This window comes from Phascolarctos cinereus, unplaced genomic scaffold (assembly GCF_003287225.1).
Source record: "Phascolarctos cinereus isolate Bilbo 61053 unplaced genomic scaffold, phaCin_HiC Scaffold_4;HRSCAF=312, whole genome shotgun sequence".
Classification (NCBI taxonomy): Eukaryota; Metazoa; Chordata; class Mammalia; order Diprotodontia; family Phascolarctidae; genus Phascolarctos; species Phascolarctos cinereus.
In genome coordinates, this window is record NW_027555847.1 from 217,945,626 (window position 1) to 217,971,077 (window position 25,452).

Here is a 25,452-nt window from a genome sequence, read left to right on the forward strand (position 1 = left end):
ATACAAGTAAAAAGAAAGTCTTAAATTTCACTGTTATACCAAGTGAACTTAAAAATCAAAGTAAACATTTTCCCAGCAATATAAGCTGTTCTGCAGTTAGAAAAATCTTTAAGATTGTACTTCAAAGTGCAAGAAAACAATTCAATCTTTATTGGCTTTTAGGCCAATAAAAATATTGCCTATCATTCACTGAGTATTTTGAAAATGTAAGCTCGTGCATTCCCTTCTCCCCAAAAGACCACCCTTCCAGCACTGGGGACACTGAAAATATTTCAATTCGTTGGCTAAACATGTTTTAAGATAATACTTTGTGCAGAAAAATAAACTTATATTGCTTTAGAAAAATCTGTTTAATAAAAACTAACTTGTACTACTACTACAACTGCTGGCAAGAGACATTGAAAAGAAATTACATTAACTTGATTTGGAAAGGTTTCTATAGACTCAACTCAGGCAGAAAAACCTCAAACGAGTTCTGCAGGAAGCCAGATTTAAATGAGAACAAGCCTTTGTATCTTTCAGATCCAGGAAAGGGTCCTTTCAACCATTGTCTATGGGGGGAGGCGGGGCAGAATGCATCTGGACACCCAGAGATGTTCATATACACAAATACAAAATTTCCACATGCCAAAGGAATCCTGAATTTAAACTTGGGTGCGCTTGGTGTCTAACATCTCTACATGGAAGGTTTTCCTGATTTTTCTCAGACACATAATAATGTTAAGAACTTTTACTAATTATGCCAGATAAGAGAAACCATTTTCTTAAAAAGGGGAAAAAAGGGGGAGGGGAACCACTACTAGTTTCTAATAAGTAGTCATGAGGATGACTAAAGAATGAGCTTGTAACTCTAGTACACATCAAGGAATAGAAACATGAGGAGAAATTTGTAGAATATTTCTCTTCCTTCCAGTGAATAATTGCTTTCAAAGGGAACCTAATGTAACTATTAGTATTTCAGACACTCGAATGGGATTTCACTCCTTAATGTCTTCCTAATTCTTTCTTTAGTGATTTTTACTATGAATACAAACATGTGGATAAAATAATGGCACCCTATTATAGTGGGACTTGGTTACTTGGCTGGGGGGGGGGCCATGAGGAAAAGTCAGGAAAGTAGAATCTATAGATATTTACACTTCCCTGGTATCTAGGGCTCTATATTGGCTCGTGTCGCTAAACAATCAGCCTTTGGATTAAGGCAAGGCTTTGACGTGTGCATGCAATGTCTGCTTTTATGGCCACAGCACACACATGTAACAATCCTTAGCATTTCTGGATGGGAGTTGTGTTTGTAACTAACCTAATTCCTTTTTTTAAGGCTCTAGGAATGAAAAGCCAGTTTCAATTCAGACACAATTCAATCCAAGCAAACATTTACCAGGTGCTTACTATGTGCAAAGCACATACTTCATTGGAAGGGGGTAGGGAGGTGGGATTGATCAGGTCTCTAGACAGAGTACATAAAAAAATAAAAACAGTTATTGCTGAATTCTTCAGAAAGCATAGGGGGACACCTAATTTCCACAAACTTCTTAAAGATCTCATTAAGAAAAAAAAAAGCCCACAGACTGAATGTTCCTTGTTTATAACCTTTAGGAGAGAGGGGGAGAGAGGGGGGGGAGAGAGAGAGAGAGAGAGAGAGAGAGAGAGAGAGAGAGAGAGAGAGAGAGAGAGAGAGAGAGAGAGAGAGAGAGAGAGAGAGAGAGAGAGAGAGAGAGAGAGAGAGAGAGAGAGAGAGAGAGAGAGAGAGAGAGAGAGAGAGAGGGAGAGAGAGAGAGAGAGAGAGAGGTAAGGCAGGGAGTAAGATGTTTTGAAATCCTTCCTGGAGCAAAGGAAAGAAAAAAAAGGGGGGGTGGGTAGAAAGAGCAAGCAACGAGCTGGGGCTCTTCCAGGGAAAGGACCACAGAGAGTCGGCAGGTTGCCAGGCAAGCTCAGCAGCACGACCAGAGTGCATTGAGTTTCTTTAATGAAAGCCAGGAAAGAACACATTACACAGTGTTTCTTCTGAGAGCAAGCTAGCCCCCAGTGATTGGAATCAATAAAAACACTAGGCTCGGGGCCCACTGGGGGAGAGAGGAGATCTCCACAACAGGCGTTGAATGTGCTTGCCATTTTCTCCCTCCCCTCAAAGTTAAACTTTGACGATCCACTGGACAGAACAACTTTTCACTCTGCAGGCAGGCGGGGAGATTCCTGTGAGCAGGGGCAGAGGGAACGTTGGGTTTCTCCTTCCTCGGGACCCGGGGCTCGTTTTCCGAAGAGCTGGCGGCGGTGGCGGCAGGGAGAGAGGAGGAAGGGGTGGTCTCAGAAGCTGGAATCCGGTGCAGGGAAAGCACCCACCCGACAAGTGCATCCCTCCCTCTTCCCTCTTCCTGGGGCCAAACAGGAATGCATTTTCTATCAGGAGAATGCTAAGAGAAGGAGGAAGAAGGGGAGAAGGAAGGAGACGGAACACAACATGGGAGCTCCTTCGGCCAAGAATGCACACACTGGATAGCATGTCAGTCCCCCCTGGGAGGTTCCTGGAGCTGCCGGACCGAGCGTGCTGAAATACTAAGGTCAGCCCTGTGCGGCGCACGCGTTCTGCAACATTTCAACACACATGTTGGATGGGAGTGAAGGACTCGATAGCAAGTTAATTATTAGGTAAGTCCGGGCTGTTTCTCATATTGCTGCCCGTCAGCGCCCAAGTGCGCAGTGCCGGCTTTCAAAACTCACCTTCCATTTACCGACGCCCCCGCCCCAAGTTTTCTTACGCTTAATGCGTATAGACTTGGACAAAGCTGTTGCGCTTGCCCCCATCCTTGGGCATTTAATTCACAGCATCCTCCTCCACTACCACCTCCTCGGTAGTGCTCATGGACTTGGGTAAGAATTTTGGCAATTTTTTTTTCTTTCTCAGATGAACTAAGGCAGCTAGCTCTATTTATTTATTTATTTATGACAACGTGGGGTCAGGCCACGACATAACTCCACCCCCTGGCTACTAGTAAGGTTCTCTGGACTCAGAGGTCCTTGTTGGCTCTTTCAACTGTGAAACATCAGATCCCACATGCTGAAGCTGAAAAACGACTAACAGTGAATTCTCTAATGTGGTACATATGCGAAATAGGTCTGCTGTCTGAATGCAGATATAATTAGCAAAGCTCGAATGCAGAACGTCATGGCTAATCTAAAACAAAAAAATATTATGAATGAAAATATTTAAAAGCGCCTCCTACTTTAAACTGAACCCACGGTGGAGTTATTTTGAAGGTCATTTTTTGAAAGTAGATTGTTTGCAAGCCCTAAATATTGCTCAGAACTTGGAAACTGTCAAGTTAAGTGAGAAACATCTTTGGAGAGAAATGTAGTGGGAAAACAAGAAGGCACTAAGTACTCTGCAGTCAGCTGTGGAATGGAATTATCAACAGCTTTGTTCACATGTCATTGGTTTCCTTGCAGTGTTCGCAACTGGGGCACAGGATACATATAAAGGTCTGAATTTTAACACTAGTTCTATGTGGTTTCCCTTAGGGAATTGTGAGAAATGCCTTAGAAGAGAAGCTGCACTTTTAAATTATCCTAGGACTCCTGGACTAGAAAAACAATATAAACACTACATTACTATTTCCAGATATACCCTCTCCCTACACCCATACACACACCAATTTTGATGTATTTTCTACCTACAGATTCTCCATGTGGTAACCTAAGAGTTATCAGAGAACCAGAGGAGGCTAAGGCATTTTAAATTATATGGGTGGACCATAATTATGTGGGTTGACCTGTCTGAATGGTATTTAGGAAAACTCTAGGTTTCAAAAGGAGTCACTAGGCATGGTTATAATCTATATTTCAGGTTTTTCAATTTTATAGGTTAGAACCAAGGAAGAAGGGTCCTTGGAGGCTACCTAGTCCAGTACCTTCAAGTTACAGATAAGGAGAGTGAGGACTTCCTCAAGGTCTCCCTTGGCTAGTATCAAAGGTAGCATTTGCCTCCAGGTCTTCGGTCAGTACTCTTTCCACTGTACAAGGATGCTTCCTATGATTTGATTTTTTATGAAATCCAGAGAAATTATGAAAGGGGTCTTGTAGGGTCTAAAAACACTGCAGACCACTGTCTCAGACTATTAGTTCCCCTTTCCATCTATCCCCTCCACTCCCATCAGCTCTCCAGTGTGTGAATACGTTCTCAATTTTGCCCTGGTTTTTTTTTTTTTGAGTTTAGGATCTTAAAGGCATCAGCTCTACTCAAACTATTTATTCTCAGTAGTTCCGGGGGCAGCGGCTCATTCCCTGCTCATCCTTCCTCCCACCTCTAGTCATCAAATTCAGATTAGTCTCTGCAAAACAGAGTGAAGCAATAGTTCTTGGGCCACAATCCTTGTGACATGAGCAGATGACTGGTTCAGCCCAGAGTGGGTGGTGATGGTGGGAGGACTGCAGGGAGGGGGGAAAAGACTCACTGTGGTTAATAGATGGCTGCCTCCTCCTCAGAGCCACTCCCTGGAGAGGGATACCAGCATAGGTCACTTCCTAAGACGGCTATTCCTCGTGCCTGTGTGAAGTCCCACTAAAGGTGACCAAGGACCTTTTAGATGGTGAGGGTGTTTAGCTTATATTTTAGCTTCTGATGCTGAAAACATGAAAATGGACCTCCAAGACTAAATGAGCTGAGGGGCACTAGTGTGTCAGAGGTGGTTGCCTGACACAAGGTGACAGGTGGTCCCTGACCAGCTAAGCAAATACATTGCCTTTGTTGATAACCTTTCCCAAAAGGCTGATCCTGCGGTTTTTCTTAAGAGCTGAGGGCAAAGGAAAATCCCTTGGCTATTCGTTTATCTACCTTCTCCTCATCTTTTGCAACCTCCTTACACATGCACCTGTGTATACCCTTATCCCTTCTGCAGGATCTTTAGAGTCCTGCCTCTCTGAATTTAATTTCCAAGAAATATGCATCAAGTGTCTTGAACATATGTAAGGATCTGTGTTAGTTCCTAGTGATAGATACGTCAGAAATGAAACAGTCCCTGCCCTCAAGGAGCTTTGTAGTCTTTCCACACTATGGTGCATAAGTCCTGGCCTTGGTTTCATGTTTGTGGTTGCCAGTTGAGTAGGTAGGAGGAGGACATAGAGGAGAAAGTCCTGCATTTGGCACTCTGAGGGAAATTCTAACCTTCATTTCAAATAGGCCTTGGGCAAATAATATCAAAGGGAGTGAACTGGAATTTTCTCATGGCCCCTCTGGATGGTCACATCCCAAGTTACAAGCTCTCTGAACATGATCTGCAATTCTAGAAAAGATTTGTGTTAATTAGTCCCTTAAAAAAAACCCCAAACTATTAACAACAACAAGGCAGAGTAAATGCTGGATAGAATTAGATCTAGATCAATCCTCAAAGTCTACTAAAGACAGGTACCCATGGAACAGTCAATGGCATAGAGAAAAGTATAAATTAAGAGAGATGAGTCAAAGAGTAGGGAGGTGATAGCAAGGTGTTATCAAGGAAGAAGTCCAAAGAGGTAAAACAATTTGCCTCACATTGTCCCTGCAACCAGCAGTGACACAGCCAGGAAATGAACCCCAATATCTCTTAAGTCTGTTGCTTTCCACATACCCAATATAGTCTCTTCTTTTACTGGCTATGCCCTGAGGGATGCAATGACTAATTATCCAGCATTTATTTTGCAACGAGAATGCTTAGTAGGCTATTCAGTGGGCACCTTCGATTTCCTCAAGATGAGTGAGATGGGCTTCTGCAGAGGCAGTTTGGGGGTCACTGTAAGGACTTTGTAATTTTGAAACAAATAACCTAATGCAATTTCTTCCTGGTCATTTTTAGGCCCAGCTTATGTTTTTATCATGCTTGTCCAAGAATTACATTTTTGTTGTTCAGTCATTTCAGTCGAGTCTGTCTCATTTAGGGTTTTCTTGGCAAAGATACTGGAGTGGTTTGCCATTTCCTTCCCCTTCGCATTTTACAGATGAGGAAATTGAAGCAAACAGGGTTAAGTGACTTGCCCAGGGTCACATAGCTAGTAAGTGTCTGAGGCCCGATTTGAACTCATGATGATGAGTCTTCGTGATTCCAAGTTCAGTGCTCTATTTACTTCACCACCTAGCTGCCCAAAGAAATACATATTGATGGACTAATTAGACAGGCTGCTTATCTGTTACATCCAAAGGCAACAAAAAGTAATAGAAAGAGCATCAGACTTGAATACCAGGGTGCAAATCTCTCCTCATAAGTTTATTGCTGTTTGACTCTGGGCAAGTCACTTAATTTCTATGCGCCTCAGTTTCACCATGTGTAAAATAAGGAGGTTGGGTTTGATGGTTTCTAAGAGCTCTTCCAGCTTTGAATCTATAATCTTAGGACATTAAAGTGGTTAGTTAAAATACAAAATTGTCTAAAAGCAAAAAAGCAGATTTCCCTCCTGAAAAGTAGACTGTATAGCCTGCTATTAATGAATTAATGCACAACCACTACAATATTCTCAGACAGTAGGAACTAGAGGAAATGGGATATAGGACAGGTTTCTCTTAACAGAGTGGGGAAGAAGTGAGAGAGGTTTAAGGTATAGGTCACTGACTTGGGAAGGTACAAGATCAAGGAAGGGATGTTGCAGTGGGGGAATCCAGGGCCATTTTGAAATCACCTAGCATACAAAGGAAGGGGAAAAGGTAAGTAAAAGGAATACTCTTTTGAAAACTGCTCACTGGCAATTTCATCTAGGCCTTAACCTGAGCTTGGAGCTTTGCCCTCCCCCCACAAGCAATAAGCAGCCCTCTTCTGTATAGATTCTGCTCACACTTTTGCTGTGCCTCATCTTCCTGAAAGGCAGAAGTACATAAGATGAATAAGATCAGATAGCTTTGACTGCCAAGTCTGGGTAATTCATCATGGGAAAGGCAATCAACTCATTTTCCACACTTCACAGATTTCCTTCTATTGGTATGCCTTATGTAGTGGTGTCAAACTCCCTGGCTATCCCTGAGGGTAGGTACATACTGACTTAGAAAACCACATAGTGACACCATCTATGTTTTTATTTATTTTTGTTAAATATTTCCCAATTACATTTTAACCTGGTTCTGACAGCACTGGGGAGTGTTTAATGCCTTTCTGCAATGCTCCAGCTCCCAGTAACAGGTTTAACATATCAGACCCAAACTCCATCATACAACCCTGTTCCTATGCAACTAACTTCCTCCTGTAATGAGGTTCTGACCAGTGCCACATATTTGTGGAAATGCTACATGCTACTTTGCAGGCATACCTGTATATATCTTGCCTACTGTTATGTAGGTTTTTAATTTTCCCATCCTCAATAGTGTCAAAGATCTCCTCAAAATCTGATCTACATTGCAGCCTTCTTCTGTTATGTAGCTTGAAAGCATGTGCACACATACACAATGGAAGAGGAATTGGGAGATCTGAAGCTCAGGCCTACACCTGCCAATTTTATCAAGTAACCCTAAATTCTCTGGCTTTCTGTTTCCTCATCTTGATCTGTGATGGAGGCAGTGATCCCAACCTGGCCTAGCTTCCAGGACTGCTGTGAGAAGCCAATGGCTGTACATGTAAGAAAGTGAAGTGTCACTATTCTTTATTAATGTCTTCCAAAAGGAAGAAAGGAAAATGGGGTTGACCCATATGGGTCAATATCCCTCTGAAGCCAACATGCAGTATGGAACCAGGATTAGGTAACTGAGAGTTTCCTTTAGCATCCAGTGTGTGCCCTCCTGGTCCTGGGCAGGGGAGGGCAAGAAAATGACAGACTAATTCCAATTGTAGACCTAAAATAAAAAAAACTTACAGCTGCCAAGCAGAAATTACCCAGATACTTACTGGAGTAGTAGCAGACCATACCAGAGAAGCTTTCAAAGTCGTCGGAAAATTACAAGGACTAAAAAGTTAATTTCATCATCCCTCAGCCTTCTCCCGCATCCCACATCCCACCTGTAAGCTTTCCATTCAATTCTAAACCTGTCAAAGTTACTTGTTAACCCCCCCCCTTTTTTAAACAGAGCCTCACAGATTCCATCAATGTTTTCTTGCTAAAAGTATCCCACAGGTATGACAGCTTTTCCTGTAGAAGCCATAAATCAGGGCCCTCTGACACACATCTCCCTCTCTCTAAATCAGGGCAAGTACTTTTTTTAGGTGCCCAGGGGAAGTCTGGGTTCACAAATGCATTCTTTTTGGCTGCAGTAGGTTTGGAGCTTTTTAGAGTAGTTGCTATTTTGTGTAAATGACTGTGTATGCAAAGTTATGTAAAACAGAACATGGAAAATGTTCCTCAGTTAACTAGAAAGCCTCTGGTGGCCTGACCTGTTTCTGTTTTCCTGTCTGTTATTCCATTCTATATGGCCGCCAGGGTCTGTGTTCAGTAATCTACGTGAAGCTGGTAAAAACCAACCAAACCAGCCCCCCTGACTCCCTAGTTTTGAAGTCAAGCGATACCATTCCCACTTTTGCCTTGTGATTTCTCCAGTGAACCTGGTTCTGGACAGGTCTTCTGCATAAGACCTCGAGTATCCAATTTTTCAGTATCGTACAAGACTTCACATAGGCAGCCTGGGGCCATGAAAAGAGCACTGGTTCTGGAGACAGAAGGCCTGGATTCAAATCTGACACTTAGTGACTCTGTGACCACAGCAACATGACTCACCACCCTGGGCCTCAGGGTCTTCATTTACAAAATGAAGGGGCTGAATTCCATTGTCTCTGAGGTTCTTTCCAGTTCTTGATCCATGATTCCCTGCTCATCCAATGGACCTGAATGGACTGGCTGGTCTTTTGTTCTCTTCTCGTAGTAAGTGGATTGTTCTGGATATATTTTTCAAGGGGAAAGTTTGTTAAATATTGAGACTGGCATATAGTAGAATCTTTCTGAAATAATCTTGGCATTTGGCACTGCACACAGAGCCCAGCTGGGGTCAGTAATTCTGCCTATGGTTGTTGAGGTCAAAGTACCTCAGTCTCCCCACAGGTTACTTTTATTAAGCTGGGTCCCCCCTCTAGGCGTGTGCCTCCTGCTCTCAATGCAGAGCTCCATTTGAAGTGAACAGGGGCTCTGTGTGTACAGAGAAGGAGACTAAATGGGAATGCAGAGAATGGAGCCCATTGTCTTTCAGAAGGATCCCAGGCACAAAGATAAAGAGCTCCACTCAAAACGGAAAGTCTCAAGAAAAAAAAAAAAGCCTCCTGCCCTCTTTGCCTGAAATGCCCTTTTCCAACAAGAGGTGATGTCTTGCATTGGCCCTTCTGAGACAGGACTGGAAAAACTTAGAAACCTACTTTGTTGTGACACAGGCAGTCCCTGTTCCAGGTAGATAATACTGGGCAGCCAATAATACTAACTGTGCCCTCATTAAGAGATCACAGTCCCAGACATCTTTGGAACTCCAGGGTCATCTGAATGACAGAATGGTATAATAGAAAGATCAGGAACTAAGAGGCCTGGGTCCCCATCACTGTTTGAAACTCTAGGCATGTCAGTTCACCTGTCACTGTCTGTTTTTTCTCTTCCCTAAAATGGGGGCATAAAATGTATCAATTAAATAGATAAATGAAAAAAAATTAAAATTGACTGACAGTAGTCCTTTTAGGTTTACAAAATGCTCTGCACCTTTAGCCTATTTGGGCCTCACAACAAAGCTGCAAAGTAGGGAGCACAAGTAGTGTCATTCCCATTTTACAGATGAAGAACCTGAGGTCCAGAAATTACATAACTTTCTCATTAAGTGAGTGCTTCAGGCAGCAAGATTTGCAGTAGATGAAGCAGACAGAGCCTGGAATCAGGAAGACCTGAGTTCGAAAGTGGCTTCAAGACACTTACTAGCTGTGTGACCTTGGGCAAGTCACAACTTACACTGTTTGCCTCAATTTTCTCAACTGTAAAATGGGGACAATAATATAAAAAATGAGATAATATAAATATTATAAATATTTATATATAATATACAGCACTTATACCTAGTACATAGTAGGTGCTTAATAAATGTTTATTCCCTTTCTCTGATTTGACTGTCAAAATATCCCTAGGAAATAAGTAGGTGAAGTATAATATCTCCATTTTGTGGATGAGGACATTGAAGAAGCATAGAAGTGAATGGCTTTGCTGGTAGTTTTCCTTATCTGTAGACCTGCTGCTCTTCCCCAATAAAATGGAAACTCTTTGAGGGCAGTGCCTGTTTTCAATTTTGACTCTGTATCCCAAGCACTGTGCCTTGTACACAATAGAGACTTCCTAAATGTTTGCTGAATTAAATAGAAGTTGAGGGGGAGAATCTTACGGTAAAATTTAATGAGTTGTGATCTCTTCAGCTACTCAAGTGCCTCTTCCTTCTCCCCATCAAAATACCTGGGGTATATTTTGTATATGCTTTTCTGAACAAGGTGTCCCCAAAGTCTTAGTGCAGTTTTAAGCTTTAATAACTACTCTAAGACTTTGGGGACACCCTGTATATTTATGTGCTGTCTCTCCTGTAAGCTCTATGAAAGCAGGAGCTGTTCATTTCTGATTTTGTACCACCAAATGTCTGGTACACAGCAGATGCTTAATAAATTGATTGATTGATAAATCTCAAACTCAACATATTTGTTAAGTTTGAGATACCTATGGGACATCCAGGTAGAGTTCAGTCCAGCAGGCACTAATGGAATGGAATGGGAATGGAGCTCTAGAGCCTAAAGGTTGGGAACTATTACATAAGATGATCTCTATGATTGTTCTCCATTCTACCTTCCGTTTCTTATCACGTTCTGCTTTGTATCATAGCTGTTTGTCTATGTATTTTAGCCAATTAGATTTTAAACTCCTTGAGGGCAGTAACTGTGTCTTCACAAAATCACAGAATGTTAGAGGTCCAAAGGGACCCAAGCAGCTAATTAGTTTAACCCATACCCATACTGGAATTGCCACCATGATGTACCTGAAAAGTACTCATAGAGCCTCTTCCCCTGATGGGGAATCCACCACCTCTGGAGTCAGTCCACTCTGTTTTTAGGTAGCTCTAACTGCAAGGAAGTCTTTTCTGACTCAAGCCTAATTTTCCTTCCTTGTAACTTCCTACAGTCTATTAATCAATCAACATTTATTAAGACCCTATGATGTGTCAGGCACTGTGCTGAGTGCTGGAGATACAAAAAGAGGCAAAAAAACAGTCCCTGCCCTCAAGGAGCTTACAATCTAGTTGGGGGAGACAACATGCAAACAAATACATACAAAGCAAGCTATATGCAAGATAAATAGGAATTATTAAAAGAAGGAAAGCAATGGAATTAAGAAGGGTTAGAGGAAGCTTCCTGTAGAAGGCAGGATTTTAGTTGGGATGGAAAGGAAGCCAGGGAGGGCATCAATGTCTTTCCTAAACTGTGGCATCCAGAACTGAACATAACACTTCGAGTGTGCTCTGATTACAAGGGAAAAGTACAAAGAGATTATCACTGTTTTATTCCTGGAGGTTACATCTCTCTTAATGCAGGCTAAGATTACATTAACTTTTTTGCCTGCCATAGCACTCTCTTCACTCTTGGAGTTTTCAGTCCACTAAAATCCCCAGATCTTTTTCAGATGATTTGTTTGCTAGCCACATCCCCCCATATTGTACCTGGGAAGTCGATTTTTGATTTTTATTAACCAGTGAACAATTAATGACTATTGTTTGGGCTAAGTCATCTGGTCATCTCCAAAATCACCTAAATGCACTGTCTTCTAGTCCATATCTCTCTACCTTTTCCACAAGAAAAATAAGAGAGACATTGTCTAATGCTCTGTTCAAGTCTGGGTAATCAATATCTACAGCATTTTCCTGATCTCTAGTCTAGTAATCTTGTTAAAAAAAAAAAGGAAACGAGGTTAGTCTGTCATGAGATGTTGGCAAAACCATGTTGATTGAAGTCTTATGATTGCTGCTTCCTTTTTTAGACGTTCACTAATTTAATAATACAATAATACGTTAACTTGATGATTTCATAATATATTCTAACATTCTGTCATGAAGTCAAGCTCAATGACCTAGTTTACAGACTCCATGCTTTTTTTTCTTTCTTCCTTTCTTCTCTCTCTCTCTCTCTTTGAATCTCTTTGAGATTCAAAATACATTTGTTCCTGCACTTACCCAATTTTCCTTGGATCTTTCAAAAACAGTCAATAAGCAATCATATTTGACAGTTCTTTCAGGGTCTGGAATGTATCTCATTTGGTCCTGGTGACCTGAATTATGAAAGGCAGCTAGACTCTCTCTTACTATATCTTTATTTATCTTGGATAACAACTCCCGGCTAACCATATTTACTCTGTCCTTTCCAGTCTGAAGACAATTCTACTTAGTAGAGAAACAGAAGCAATATCAAGAGTTGAGTAACTCAATCAAAGAAAACGTTAGGGTTCACAAAACACTTTCTTTATTATTACTATTTTTTTTGGATAAGAAAACTGAGCTTTAGGGAGGTTAAGGGATTTGCCTGAGGTTCCACAGCTAATAAACCTGAACACCCAGGATATACCCAGGATTTAAGACTCCAGCTACAACCATAATGAGATTAGTAGAAGAGAGCAAACTACATATCAATCAGAGCAATAAACACCTGCTTTTGTCCTCTAACTTCCCAGGATTTCTTCTCTCTACATCAGGGCACTTGGCTTCTGTGACCTCCCATGGGCTGAATAAGCATCACCTCTTCCTTTTAATGTATGATCTTCCAGGTTTAAGCAGAATTCATTATAATTCCACAAGTATTTATTAAACACTTAGTGTGTGCAAAGAACATGCTGGGAATGCAAAGACAAAAATGAAAACAATCCCTGACCTCAAGAAGTTTATATTCTATTGGAGGGAACAGAATGTAAGTGGAGAAGTCAATACAATGTAATTACAAAGTAATTTGGAAGGCAGGGGAAAACACCAAGAAATGGGGGACTGCTGTAAGGAGGTGGCCCTTCAACTGAGCTTTGAAGTTAAGAGATTCTAAGAAAAAGACACGGGCAAGCATTCCAGGAAATGGAAGATAGCCCACAAAAAGGCACAGAAGAGAAAGGCTGTGATATATAGAGAACACTAAGTAGTCTACATGACCTGGAATGTAAACGGGGATAATGATGAGTTGGAGCCAAATTGTGAAGGCCCTTAAATGCCAAACTGAAGAGTTTGTAGTTTATCTTAGAGGCAAGCAGGGGGAGCCGCTGAAGCTTTTTGATCAAGGGAGTGACATGGTCACTCCACTGTAGGGATAGGCTGGAGGTGGGAGAGACTTGGGAGATCCTATGTTCACCTATTCCTCCTCTCTTAACATCATATTATATGTATTCTGTATATAGTTAGATACCTTATATATGTACTTGCTGTCTCTTCTGATAGAATGGAAGCAGCTCAAGGGCACTTTCAATTTTGTCTTTGGTTCACCATTGCCTAGCAGGATGTGTAGTACTTAACAAACATCTATTAACTGACTGATTGAGCTACCATGAATCCATTGTAAAAGTGGTTTTCTGGAGATAATATCACTGACTTTATGGTCAGTGATGGTCTAGAATGACTAGAGTCATTCTAAGGGTGACAATTTTAGGCCAGATAGGACCAAGGAGGTGGGATCATGGCAGGCCATTAGGGGAGAAAGAGTCAACTGTGGAGACTGGGGCAGACACTTCCTTCAATCACCTACCCACTGCTACCACTAATAATATGTGCTCCAGACTCCAGGAGCCTTCAGGCCCCTTTGCATTCCGAGGTTCCTGCATAGCAGCCCTCATTAGATGCTACTAAGATAGTTTTCCCGAGCAAGACTGCATAAAATAGCTATTTCAGTCTCAGCCTGTTTTTATGTCTTTCCTTGTGTTCTTAAATTCTTAATAATAAGTTTTATAAATATTATCTATACATATATTAATATTATAAATACAGTAACATTTACATAGCACTTTAAGGTTTGCAAAGCGCTTTACATATTATCTCACTTGATCCTTAAGACAATCCCATGATACATGCTATTATTATCTCCATTTTATGGATGAAGAAACTAATGTTGGGAGAGGCTGACTTGGTTGCCCAGGGTCATATAATATCTGAGGCTAGATCTGAACTCAGGCCATCCTAGCTCCAGGTATAATGCTTTAACCACTATATTTCTAGTCAGGGGCATCTTTTAAATCACTTCATTAGCCCTGGGAGTCCTTAGGCCTAGAGGGAGGCCAGAGTCTTTGCCTCCTGATTCTTTTGTATCTCTTTTGCTTCCACCTCCCTCTTAGCCAACTCCAGCGCCTAATTCAGGGTTACGGCACACAATGGCACTAAACACTCTTCAATGAAATGACTTTTATTAAGGTTCACCCCCACTATAAGCAAATCTGATGAGAATCTGTCTGTTTTAAAACAAAACAGATAACCTGGTTGATGGCTGCTTGCTTTATGAAAAAAAAAATTAATTAAAAAAATTAGAAGTTGGTTGGGCATCATGTAAAACAGCATCCACTTTTAGAGAGATTTTTTCTAATATTGGCACAACTGGACAGGATGAATACTGTCCCAGCCACCCAACATCTCAAATGTCGATTAAGCACTGATCAGGAAAAGCAGAAAATGTTCTGAAACTACTTATCTCTCTAATCTCAGGTTGAGGAAAAAAAACTCAAATGGATAAAAGCTAAGTGACATGAATGAAGGACACAAGCAAACCTAAAGAAAAGAGTTCTAGAAAAGATGTTCCCTCTTCCTTCCTTTGGTGGCCTCTGTCTGCAATCAACAAACCCCTCTATTTCTTCTCTATCTCTACCCTCCAAAATAGAGTTTCACAATAGGACTGGGTACAACTACATCCTAATGACTATTGATTGGTTCATAGTGACATCATGTGGTTCACAGCAGAGGCATATGGACTGAAAAAGAGATTTACCTGAGGGGTCAGTCCTGAAGAACACTGGATTTGGAGTCAGCACTTTCGTGTTCAAATAGTAGCTCTTCCACTTACTATCTATGTGGGCAAGTGACTCAGCCTCTCTGGGCCTCTGTAAAATGAGGGGGAGGGGTAGCCTGGATGGCATTTCAGGTCTCTTCAGGCTCCAAACCATTAAGATGACAGTATCCTAATCCAGAGGAAGGCGTCTCTTACGGTACCATTTTACACCTTCTAATTACAAAAAATCATGAAGGAAATACTCGCCATCTTGTGAAAGACACAAACTTGCTAAGAAAACAGTAGAGTGAGAATTTTGGCTTTCTCATGTGTTCTAGTAAAGAATCCCACGTAGAGGCAGAATGATTGAGAGACACAAGTCAGAGTCCAGTTTCTTTTCTGTAGTCCACTTCCTCCTGGATGCAACTGTTAGAACTGGTTACTTTTTAAAAGCCTCTGCTGTTTGTATTTCATCTAATTACTCTTTCTTCAGTTTTTACATTATATCTAGAAGCCCATACTCCTCATTTTAATTAAAGACCCTTTGCATTTCACACCACTTCCAGCGGCAGGTGCTGATAATGCTGTGCTGGGGTATGAGTGCTGGGGGGGAAGGAGGGGAAGAAAGAGGCCAAATGGATGGAAGACTGTAAGACTGGACACTGGTCTGGGTCATGGGGCCAGCTGGCATTGCTTGTGGGAAGCCAGGGCTCACCGAAGCCCTCTGCTTGACCCTACCTGCAGATTTCAGGAAGTTGCTTGGACAACAGTGTCAAAGAAGACTGAATGAACTCTGCTATCTTAGTATGAGTTTCTCTCCTCCCTCCCATCTCCCCAGCTTCACCTCTCTCCTCCCGCCCCCAACCCAAACTATCTGTTGCTACGCTGGTTACCCACTGAAGATGGTAAAATGTCTGGAACGGGAGGAAAGAGATTAATAGCTTATCAAGAACCAAAGGGAGCAGTGGCTAGAGGGAGAAAACACGAGACTCAAAGGCTGCTTCTCAGAGGACAACGCAAAACTTTGTGTATTTGAGAGTCTTGCTACCTAAAAAATATAAAACGTGCCTTAAGCTGACAGGTTTATGGCTCCAAATAGTTTTGTAAGGGAAATCCAAACTCATGAGCTGGGCTGAACTCTTAAATCATTCAACAATAGCTGCTTAGAAACCCAGCAACCACTGGCCCAGAGACTGTAATGAGCTGCCTTAGGAACACTTTAAGGGAGGAAAAAGTCTGGACTGGCTGACAGTTCCTGAGGTTTCTGAACCAAAAAACTGACCAGTTCTGGTTCCAACCCCAAACCTGAGTCACCATCTCCAATACGGATTTTGTTATATTTTGATTTTTTTTAAAAAATATAGTGAGCATACAAGGTGAGTCTCAAGTATCAAGCCAAAGAGTGAGTTCAGACAGAGGGCAGATGTTAAGCAACTCTCCAGGGCCACTGAGGTGGCATGGATACCCCTGGAAGGAATGTCAGAAAGATCCAATTCCTTTGCACTAACCAGTAATGCTCCAGACTACTGGAATACCAAATACCAAATGCAATACCAAAGCATTTGAGGCTGTCCAACTAATAAACCCATGGTTATCAAAAGAGATTTCACAGAAACATTTTCCTTATCCAGCTGGTGGAGGTGAGTTTTAGGAAATGGCTTATAAAAACACAAACCTCCAAACCCAAGCCAAACCCCATTCCCCATTACTGAAGGTAAAAAGCCAGTCTATATACATGGTATAGATACATATGCTATCCAATGGCCTTCTGTCAAATGAAGGTTTTGAAGTGATGTGTTTTAAAAAATAAAAATGGGATAAACAGGCTCAACAAAAATGTCACCACTTATCTCCTCCCCTCCCCCAAGCCCAGAAACAATAAAAAGTCCCTAAGACTCTGTTATTTATGGGACTTTTCTGGCCTACAGATTAGAATTGCTGAAGAGTATATAAAAGTTTGATTCTTATAAATCAGGAACCTTAAAGATTATCTCACCCCCCACCCATGACCCCCACTTTACAGATGGAGAAAAGTGAAAAGGGTAAATAAATAACTTATCTAAAGTCATACAGGTAGTTAGTGGCAAAGCCAGAACCCAGGGCTCCTGACTCTCAGTCATCATATCACATTGACTCCTCATACCCCATTTTGACAAAATAAATCCCCCAGTTGACTGATGACGTATATATCAAAGTTTAGAAAAGAACACTGATAACAATGAAGCTTTAAATTTACTCTCATGGATTCAATTTTCATTTACTATCACAATAAGTGCTGGAAGCAGAGATGTTGGACTCTGGCTACAATTCTCACTAGTTAACTGAGATATGTGACTTGACTTCTCTCCTACCTAGTTAGTAGAGGCAATGCAAAGTATATAATAATGATGACTACTAAAGGAAGAGATCTGGTGGCTTTTATTTTCCTCTCAGGGAAATAAAAGTATAATCACCATCAAGAAAAGTTTCTCTGAAATCCTAAGGGAGGTGCTCAAAGATCAGGTCTGCTGGGTCTCAAGTGGGTTTTTTTGTTTTATTATTCCAAGCTTCTGTTTCCTCTGGGTGATCTACTTTGGCAGTCAGCATCACCATTTCCTGAATCATAGTGTTTAACAATTCAGCACAAACTTGGACTTCCTGCCCACACAAAGCAGTAGGGGCAGTTAAGAACCAACTGCAACACTAGCCAGGAAAAAAGGACGTCAAGATCGTCAATTTCCTCAGAGTGGACAATATTCTTCCTGTCCCATGTCTGTGTGCTGTCTTCCTACTTGTCAGTCACTAGAATATCTTTCTGTCATTTCTACAACATGTGGCAGATAAAGGAGAAGGTACAGAAGCCAGACATGATCATCCCTTCTGTTAAAGGAAAGCATCCCTCGCTCCCACTTGGCACTCTGAAAACAAGTATCCGTGCAACCAAATGCTGGAACTTCAGGTGTCTAAACACAATAATTTACCACAGCAATGAGATCAAAGGAAATCTGTCTTTCCTGGGGAGAAAGCAGAGGACATCAAAGTAAACTATGGTTTTCTGAAAACAATCTTCCTCTAAGTTCTAAAAGTCAGGAAAAGGAAGTTCATGGGGAAATAGCAAGACCATCCTAAAATAAACTCATCCTCTATGTTTCATTTACCTGCTTCCCCCCACTACTTGAAAAAACAAAAAACAAACACTAGCCTTCTTTCCTTTTAAAGTATAATCGTGGTCTTCCCTTCTTAAATCAGCCTATCATTCACATACTCAAAATATAATGACTTTGTATGAAATTTAACAATGCCTTCTACTTGAACAGCATTGTTAAATGTGGGAGATGCAAAGGATGGTCCCTGACCTCAAGGAGGTTACAGTTGAATAGAAGAGATAAGCACAAGTACAGAAGTAACTATAATAGGCCAAAACTAAAATTCCAGCTGCCGTCTCATGTTAGAAAGGAGAGGCTGCCGGGCTAGAAGATAGAGAACTGGCCTCAGAACCAGGAAGACTCAAGTTCAAGGCCTGCCTCTGATATATATATATATATATACTGGCTATGGAACCTAGCCATCTAAGTCATTTAACTTCTCAATACTCTTAGTACTTTTCTAGAAATTCTCTAGGGACTAATAGCAGGATAAAATAAGATAGAGGGACTTTTACTTCCTTATACTGATGAAATCACATGTTCAGTCCCTATCCCTGTCTTATCACGTTATAGCCCCTAATAACAAAACAGTAACTTATTGAGGACCTACAACTTATATACTTAGCACTATGCCTTTGCCACCATCGATTTCTTGTCAAGGTTGAATTCTGAAGTAGCAATAAATATGGGCCATGATGAGCACTTCTAAACCCAAATGGGGAACACCTTAGGTGACCACGGAGCTTTAGGGAAGAAGACAAAGCATCAGCGCTAACTGGGTGGGTGTTACGTCCTTTGATCCCGACTCCTATGCTCAGCACACTCTGTCCTCAATGATGTTATACAACAACTAATCTGAAAACATATCTGAAAACAGCAACTTTGACTTATGCTTCAATAAAGAAGAGTAAATACTTTCTATCATTAGATACAGCTAAGCCAGAACTAATAAACTGCTCCCCTCACTTTGTTTCAAGATATATTCTCCTCTACTTAGACTGTGAGTGCCTTTGAAAAATATATGCTGAAAGGTCTTATTGCAGGCATTTGCATGGGAGTTCAATTTATGAATTCAGCACCTTAATAAGCACATTATTAATTGTAGAAATTTCTCATATATCCTATTCCTTCAGAGTACTGAACTACCTATTTAAGGTTGAAATTTAATTAGGCTTTCATTATGTGGATTATTAAAACTGGAGATGGTAATTTAAGGTGGGGCAAATATATAGATTTTGGAATATCAGTACATAGAACAATTAATATTTTTTATGAAAAATAATAGTACAAAGGGAATATTTTTCATAATGAGGCTTTAATAATCAAAAGTAGAAAGTGCTTTTGAGAATTAATTCAAGATTAATAATGCAGAATGTTCAGGTCTAAATTCTAACATTTTTTAAATGTTATATTAACTTTTTTCTTCTTCCAAAGCTAATCCAATATTTGAATAGTTAAGCTAACATTTGAGGGATTTTCAGTTAGTTACTTATTACTATACAGAGAACACATCTAATGAAATGTTTTTCCCCTCACTTCCATTTAGTTTTGAAAGACTGGTTAAAAGCAAAAAGTATCTTAGGAAATTTGTACCGTGATGCAATTCAGAAAGTTCCTAAGTCAACAAGTGAAAAATGCTGAACCTCTGTTTCCCAAAGAAGGCAAACTCATCCTATAAGGGATGAATATGAAGAGAAAGTAGTGTAACTATCTCTTGCTTATCATTGATTATGGGGACACAGCAGGGTAGAAAAGGGAGTGAAAAGAATCAGCACCACATGTAATCACAGATAACCCATTTCCCAATTTTTTGTCTGCAAACGGAACAGATCACAGTTTATGAGATTTTTTGGGCTGAAAAGGACACTAGAGACCACCTAACCTAATCTCTTAATTAAAAATAAAGCAATATGAATTCACATTTATATAGCATTTTAAAGTTTATGAAAGTACTTTGCTCACATTTTTTCCCTTTCATAGTCAAGCAAAAATAATTCCTATATAGGCCCTGTCAAAAAATGTGCCTCATGGTACACATTTAGTCCTTCATCTCTCAATTAGGAGGTGGAATCACTGTTCTGGAATCATGGTTATTCTGGAATCAGCACTGATTTGAGTTTTTTAAGTCCTTCAAACATAGGTAGATGAGAAAAATTGAGGCCACTGAAGGGTAATTTTCCTAAGCTTATGTAGTTAGATTTCTGGCCATCCTAACTCAAGAGAGAGAAAAAAAAAAAACTAAGCAGAAAAAATCCAGAAAGGGGTAACTAAAGGAATAGAAGGGAGAGGAGCCTAAAGAAAAAGAAAAACAACTTTAAAAACAAACAGGAATCTTATACCTGAAAATATAAGCCTGAGAGAAGGGACATGACAGGATTCAAGAATGATAAAAGTAGAGACCTATTCTATTTCCAATCCTAGAATACTAAAACTAAGAAATATCCTTGAATCTTGATGAATATGTATAGAGCAGAGGCAAAAAAAGATTTAGATAAATGAGAAGTAACATTGTGTAATGACTAGTAATGCCCTTGGGGCCAGGAAGAACTGGGTTCAATTTCCACTTCTGCCACATTCTGGCCAAGTGACCAAGTCATTTAGCAGGTTGCTTCAGGCCACCCTCTAAGAGAACTTGCTGACTAGCCTTGATAAGGGAGCTTCCATGTCTGGGGGCACCCTGTACCAATAAAACCATCCCTAAAGAATGGCAGTCATAATGAGCTAACCCTTTTTTCATGAAAGAACTGGTGTTCCATACTTCCTTGACTTGGTACACAGAGCAAACTGAACATATTTAAACCTTTTTTTTTTTTAATGAATCAAGGTCATCATATTGATCACCAGTTATTGCACTGTGAATGTCATACTTTCAGGAACAACAGAAAAGTATAACGATCATAACAAGAGGTAGTGGGGTGTAGTGGGTAGAGAGTACTGGAGTACAAGAAACCTTTGGCACATACTAGCTTTATGAGCCTGGACAAGACATCTGATCTCCCAGTGTCTCAGGCAACTTTTTAAAGACTGAAAATTGCAGAATAGCTGCTACCTTGATTAACAGTTTCCTCAACCAGGGGTTCACTACACTGATATAATCACAGGTTTGAACCTAAAGTAACAATACATATTTATATAGTGCTTTAAGGTTTACAAATTTAATTTTTTCACAACAATATGTTATCATGCACGTATTATTGTCTCCTCAACCCAGTTTTGCAGATGAAGAAGATACGTGAAATGCCTCTAGCCCAGAGGAATCAAACACTCTACCAGGGCAAGACTTCCAAGAGAGGAGAATCAAATTAAGATGTAATTGGGAGAGGACAGCTAGGTGGTGCAGGGGATAAAGCACAGTTCTGGAGTCAGGAGGATCTGAGTACAAATCCAGCCCCAAACACTGGGCAAGTCACTTAATCCCGACTGCCTTCTCTCCCCACAAAAAAAGATGGAATTGGGAAATATGACAAAATAAATAAAAATACAATAGAACATAGATAATGTTAATATGTGGCTAAGTCAATACTCAGTTCTCAGGGATCCTTAACTACAGTTTTAGTGGCTTCATTTCTATTTGAGCTTGATATCCTTGCCCTTGACTATTAAAATTTCCTCAAGGTGGAAAGGCGATGACTTATTTATCTTTTTATTCCCTCCAGATGCAGGACAGTAAATCACAGATAGAAACTACCTAATAAATACTTGTTGATTGAAAAAAGAAAAAAACATGTTGTCTCAGCCAGTTGGTATGCCTTTGTATCAGGTCAGTGGGACTGTGGCTATGAGAAGTGTCATCATTTTTTCCCCCCTACGATGAACGATTTCCAGAATCATGTATGCGCTACCTGCTTTGTTTTTGTTGTCTCCTGATTTTCTACTCTCACTTCTCACTGCCAGGAACATGTTGAGCTACGCTCTTCCATTTTCTCTTTTCATTTCAGTTGGTAGTGGGCATAAGAGGGAGTGTGACATCAGGGATACCAAGAGAGGGTGTGAGAGAACATGTCAATAAAAAAGAATGGAGCCACCTATTTAGTGTTGAAATTGAGGGTGTGGTAATAACAGAGCAAGATAGAGAAAGCTCATCCACAAACAGAAAAGAACGCGCTAGAGAAAAAGGAGGTGAAAGGGCAAAAGATAAGCTTATTTTTTTCTCTGTCTCACATCACTCTTCCCTCCATTGGAAAAGGAAAAAAAATCCTTGTAACCTGTGTAGTCAAGCAAAACAAATTTCCGCACTAGCCATGTCCAAAAGCATATCTCGTGTATCTGCAGTCCATCACTTCTTTATGTAGAAGTGAGGAACGTGAGCATCATCATCAGCTTCCTGGAACTTTAGCTGGTCATTGTGCTGATTAGAGCTTTTGAGAAAAGACATTTTTCTTGCTGATGGCATTCACTTATTGATAATGGACAGCAGGCCCTATTCTACTTAGCCTAGTTGTGTTACATAGAGGATTTGGAGGCAGTGGACTTGTATTGGAACCCAGACTCTGTTGCTTACTACACATGTGACTTTCGGAAAGTCATTCCATCTCTCTGGGTCTAAATTTCCTCATCTATAAAATGAAAGGGTTGACCTAGACTACATCATCGGTCCCTTCCAGTTTTAAATTCATGATCCTATGAATAGGTTTTAATTGAATAGTTCATTTATACTACGAGTACTTGGTAGCTAGGCCAGACCAGGCTGTTCAGTGACTGGTTATTCTGGTGTTGTCAACAAAATCATTTTTTAAATACCCACATGTATAATTTTTTTTCTCCCTAATGAGACACAGTGATTTCTATATGAATGCCTTAGGTTGACAAGTTAATTAGTGTTATGATAATAATGGGTGATAATGGCTAAACTGAAATGGGTGTTACCTTTCCCAGTAATACATATTTGCATTTTAAGAGATAACTTCAAACTTAAAGCTTTAACCCAAAAGAATGACCATTAGTTTTACTTAAGGTAATAGGACTTATAGAATAGATATTTAGGGGAAGTGAGAGAGAAGGGAGACTTCCGGTTTCCCTCAAATCATGCTAAATGGGTAGATGTGTACTCTGACCAATTCTACTTTTCTGCGCTATCTTTTGTATTCAAGCATATTATTGTGTTCCAGTCTGTAGCCCGAGTGCACTGTTTGCCATTCTTTCTGTCTCTGCTATATCTGGTAGTTTATTTGCTGGTTGGCAGCTACATATTCCTGGTGGAGTTTACACCATTTATATTTCGATTTCGGTGTCCCCATTTGGTGGGAGCAGCAGAGGTTCCAGGTTGGTCTACATCTGAAGCTTTTATTCCCAGCTATCCATCCATGTTCAGGTTCTTCTGTTAAGACTCTTTTCTTTAAAATGTTTGCAGTCTTAGCTGGTGGTAGCAACTACCTACCCTCTCCCCAGACCACAGAGGGAGTTCAGGTTTGAAAATATAGCCCATGTGATAAAACCTGAATTGAGTATTGTGTTCCTTATGTGAAATGGCTATTATCAAAGATACAGTAAATCCTTCAGTAACAAAAGCTCTGAACAGGCCACAATTAATTTGTCAGGCTGGCTTGAAAACAGCAGGCTTTATAAATGCAGCTTTGTTTTTACCATGTTGCATAAATTAGTACCAAAGTCTGGATGTAATTAACACCTAAACAGACCACAAAACCCATTTTGGTTATTATAGTGACAGCAAGTTATTATGTTTCTTTGCTAGGAAGAAATAAGGAAAACAGGTCACCTCCCCCTCTTCCCAAATATTTAAAATCCTAGTTTAAAAAAACCCCAAAGTTGAGATTATTAAGTACATACATACATTTCTATATGTATATATAGACACACATATATATGAAACACATCTTTATTTACGTTTACCAACTTCATGTGCACATATGCACAGACACACTCAATGATATATTGTAATACTTGGGAATGGATTGGTCTTAAAGAAAACAACAATATTTGTGATGTTAAGAAAGACTACTGAGGCATGTCACAGAAACTAGAGGACATAAAGATCTAGACAGAAGAGAAGAAAGGCAAATATGAGGGGTACTAGCAGGGGTCCCCAAATTCAGATATTCATTCCCAAGCTTATCAAGGGGGCAAGGGAAAATTGGTAAATAATTGCATCATCCTATTAAAATATTCCAGAAACTTTGAACTACCTTATAGTCAAGGAAGTTACAAAATTTTGGATGTACCCTTAGAGAAAAAAAATTTATTAATCTCTGTATTTCTTCTGTGTATGTGCTCGGTAAACTCTAAAATTAATTTCCTAATATACTCAATAGGCAGCAGAAGGTTTCTTGAAAGGCCAAGGAGTATAGAGAGTAAAAAAGGTTGGGAATCCCTGCCCTAGATCATCAGAATGATAGGAATACATGACACTATCTCCCAATAATGTGAAATGAACTTCCCAGAATAGATGTAATAAGCATAGTTAACAAACTGCTGGTCCAGTGAGTCACAATCATAATTAATCATTCCTATACTTTCTTATGTTTCCCTTTAATATAACAGCAAAAAGTTAAGCACATTGTTGCATAAGTAGATTAATGTAAATACCAACACTGACAAAGAGCAGCCAGAAACCCAGAAACCCATCACCTGTCTATCAGGCCTTGCTTAAAATCTGTACCACTGTCCTAGAACAAAGCAACGAAATTGAACTAAAGAGTAAAGCCCAGTTCTTCACTAACTTCCAAGAGATCAGTTTGCAAGACAAGGGGAAAGAGACATTAACCATTTTGTACTTTAACTAAAGTCTGCCATTTGATGCCATGGCATTCTGGACAAAGGGATCTTTTGTCCCACCTCCACATTGGTCACACAGACCTGAAGGATTCTTCAACCATGAAAAATGTCCTGATAATGAGTATGAATCTATTTCCACTGCTCTACTGATAGAAAAACTCACCTGGTTTCAATGACCAGCCAAATGAAGGGACAGGTCTGGAAGAAAGAGAGAGAGAGAGAGAGAGAGAGAGAGAGAGAGAGAGAGAGAGAGAGAGAGAGAGAGAGAGAGAGAGAGAGAGTAAGAGTGTGTGTGTGTGTGTGTGTGTGTGTGTGTGTGTGTGTGTGTTTAAAACTGAATACTCTTAAACACACAGAAGTTGCCCTTTTGATTCTTGACCTACCGTTACATATCTCACAGGATATGGACAAAATGATGATGACAGAATTTTTCACTGGGTAGGACCTCATCAAATATTTGCTTTGAAATCCTTTAAGTCCAAGGATTCTCAATTGTTTTCCTAATGAGAAACTAACCTACTCTTCATTTTAACATAATGATTTTGGGGATGATGGTGGTAGGGATTACAGTTAACCAGGAAATCCAAGTCAGCTAGTAGATACCAAGTGCTTTCTGGCTAGCCCCCAATTCCCTGTTGAAAATTAACAAAAGGAACATGACAGCATGCTTCAGTCATGTTTCTCTAGCATGAGGACATTTGCAATGCCAA

At 40.2% G+C, this 25,452-nt stretch overlaps 2 protein-coding genes across 10 annotated transcripts in view; one reads left to right on the top strand and one right to left on the bottom strand.

Moving 5' to 3' along the window:
* Positions 1–25,452, bottom strand: part of CHLSN (cholesin) — a 351,907-nt gene that overhangs the window by 102,774 nt on the left and 223,681 nt on the right. Inside the window, exon 1 of one of the 8 annotated variants that reach the window (XM_020978702.2) lies at positions 2,722–2,805. The exons of the other annotated variants lie outside the window; for them this stretch is intronic. Within the exon in view, the coding sequence (XP_020834361.1) occupies positions 2,722–2,805 (84 nt within the window). Of the gene's footprint in view, positions 1–2,721; positions 2,806–25,452 lie in introns of those variants that run through there. 8 annotated transcript variants of the gene reach the window in all.
* Positions 1,894–25,452, top strand: part of GPR146 (G protein-coupled receptor 146) — an 88,764-nt gene continuing 65,205 nt past the window's right edge. The window contains exon 1 of one of the 2 annotated variants that reach the window (XM_020978692.2): positions 1,894–2,649. Coding sequence is in view for 1 of the 2 variants with exons in the window: in XM_020978690.2 (XP_020834349.1) it covers positions 2,862–2,871 (10 nt within the window). In the remaining variant the exon portion in view is untranslated. Of the gene's footprint in view, positions 2,650–2,789; positions 2,872–25,452 lie in introns of those variants that run through there. The other variant, XM_020978690.2, reaches the window with a different exon arrangement.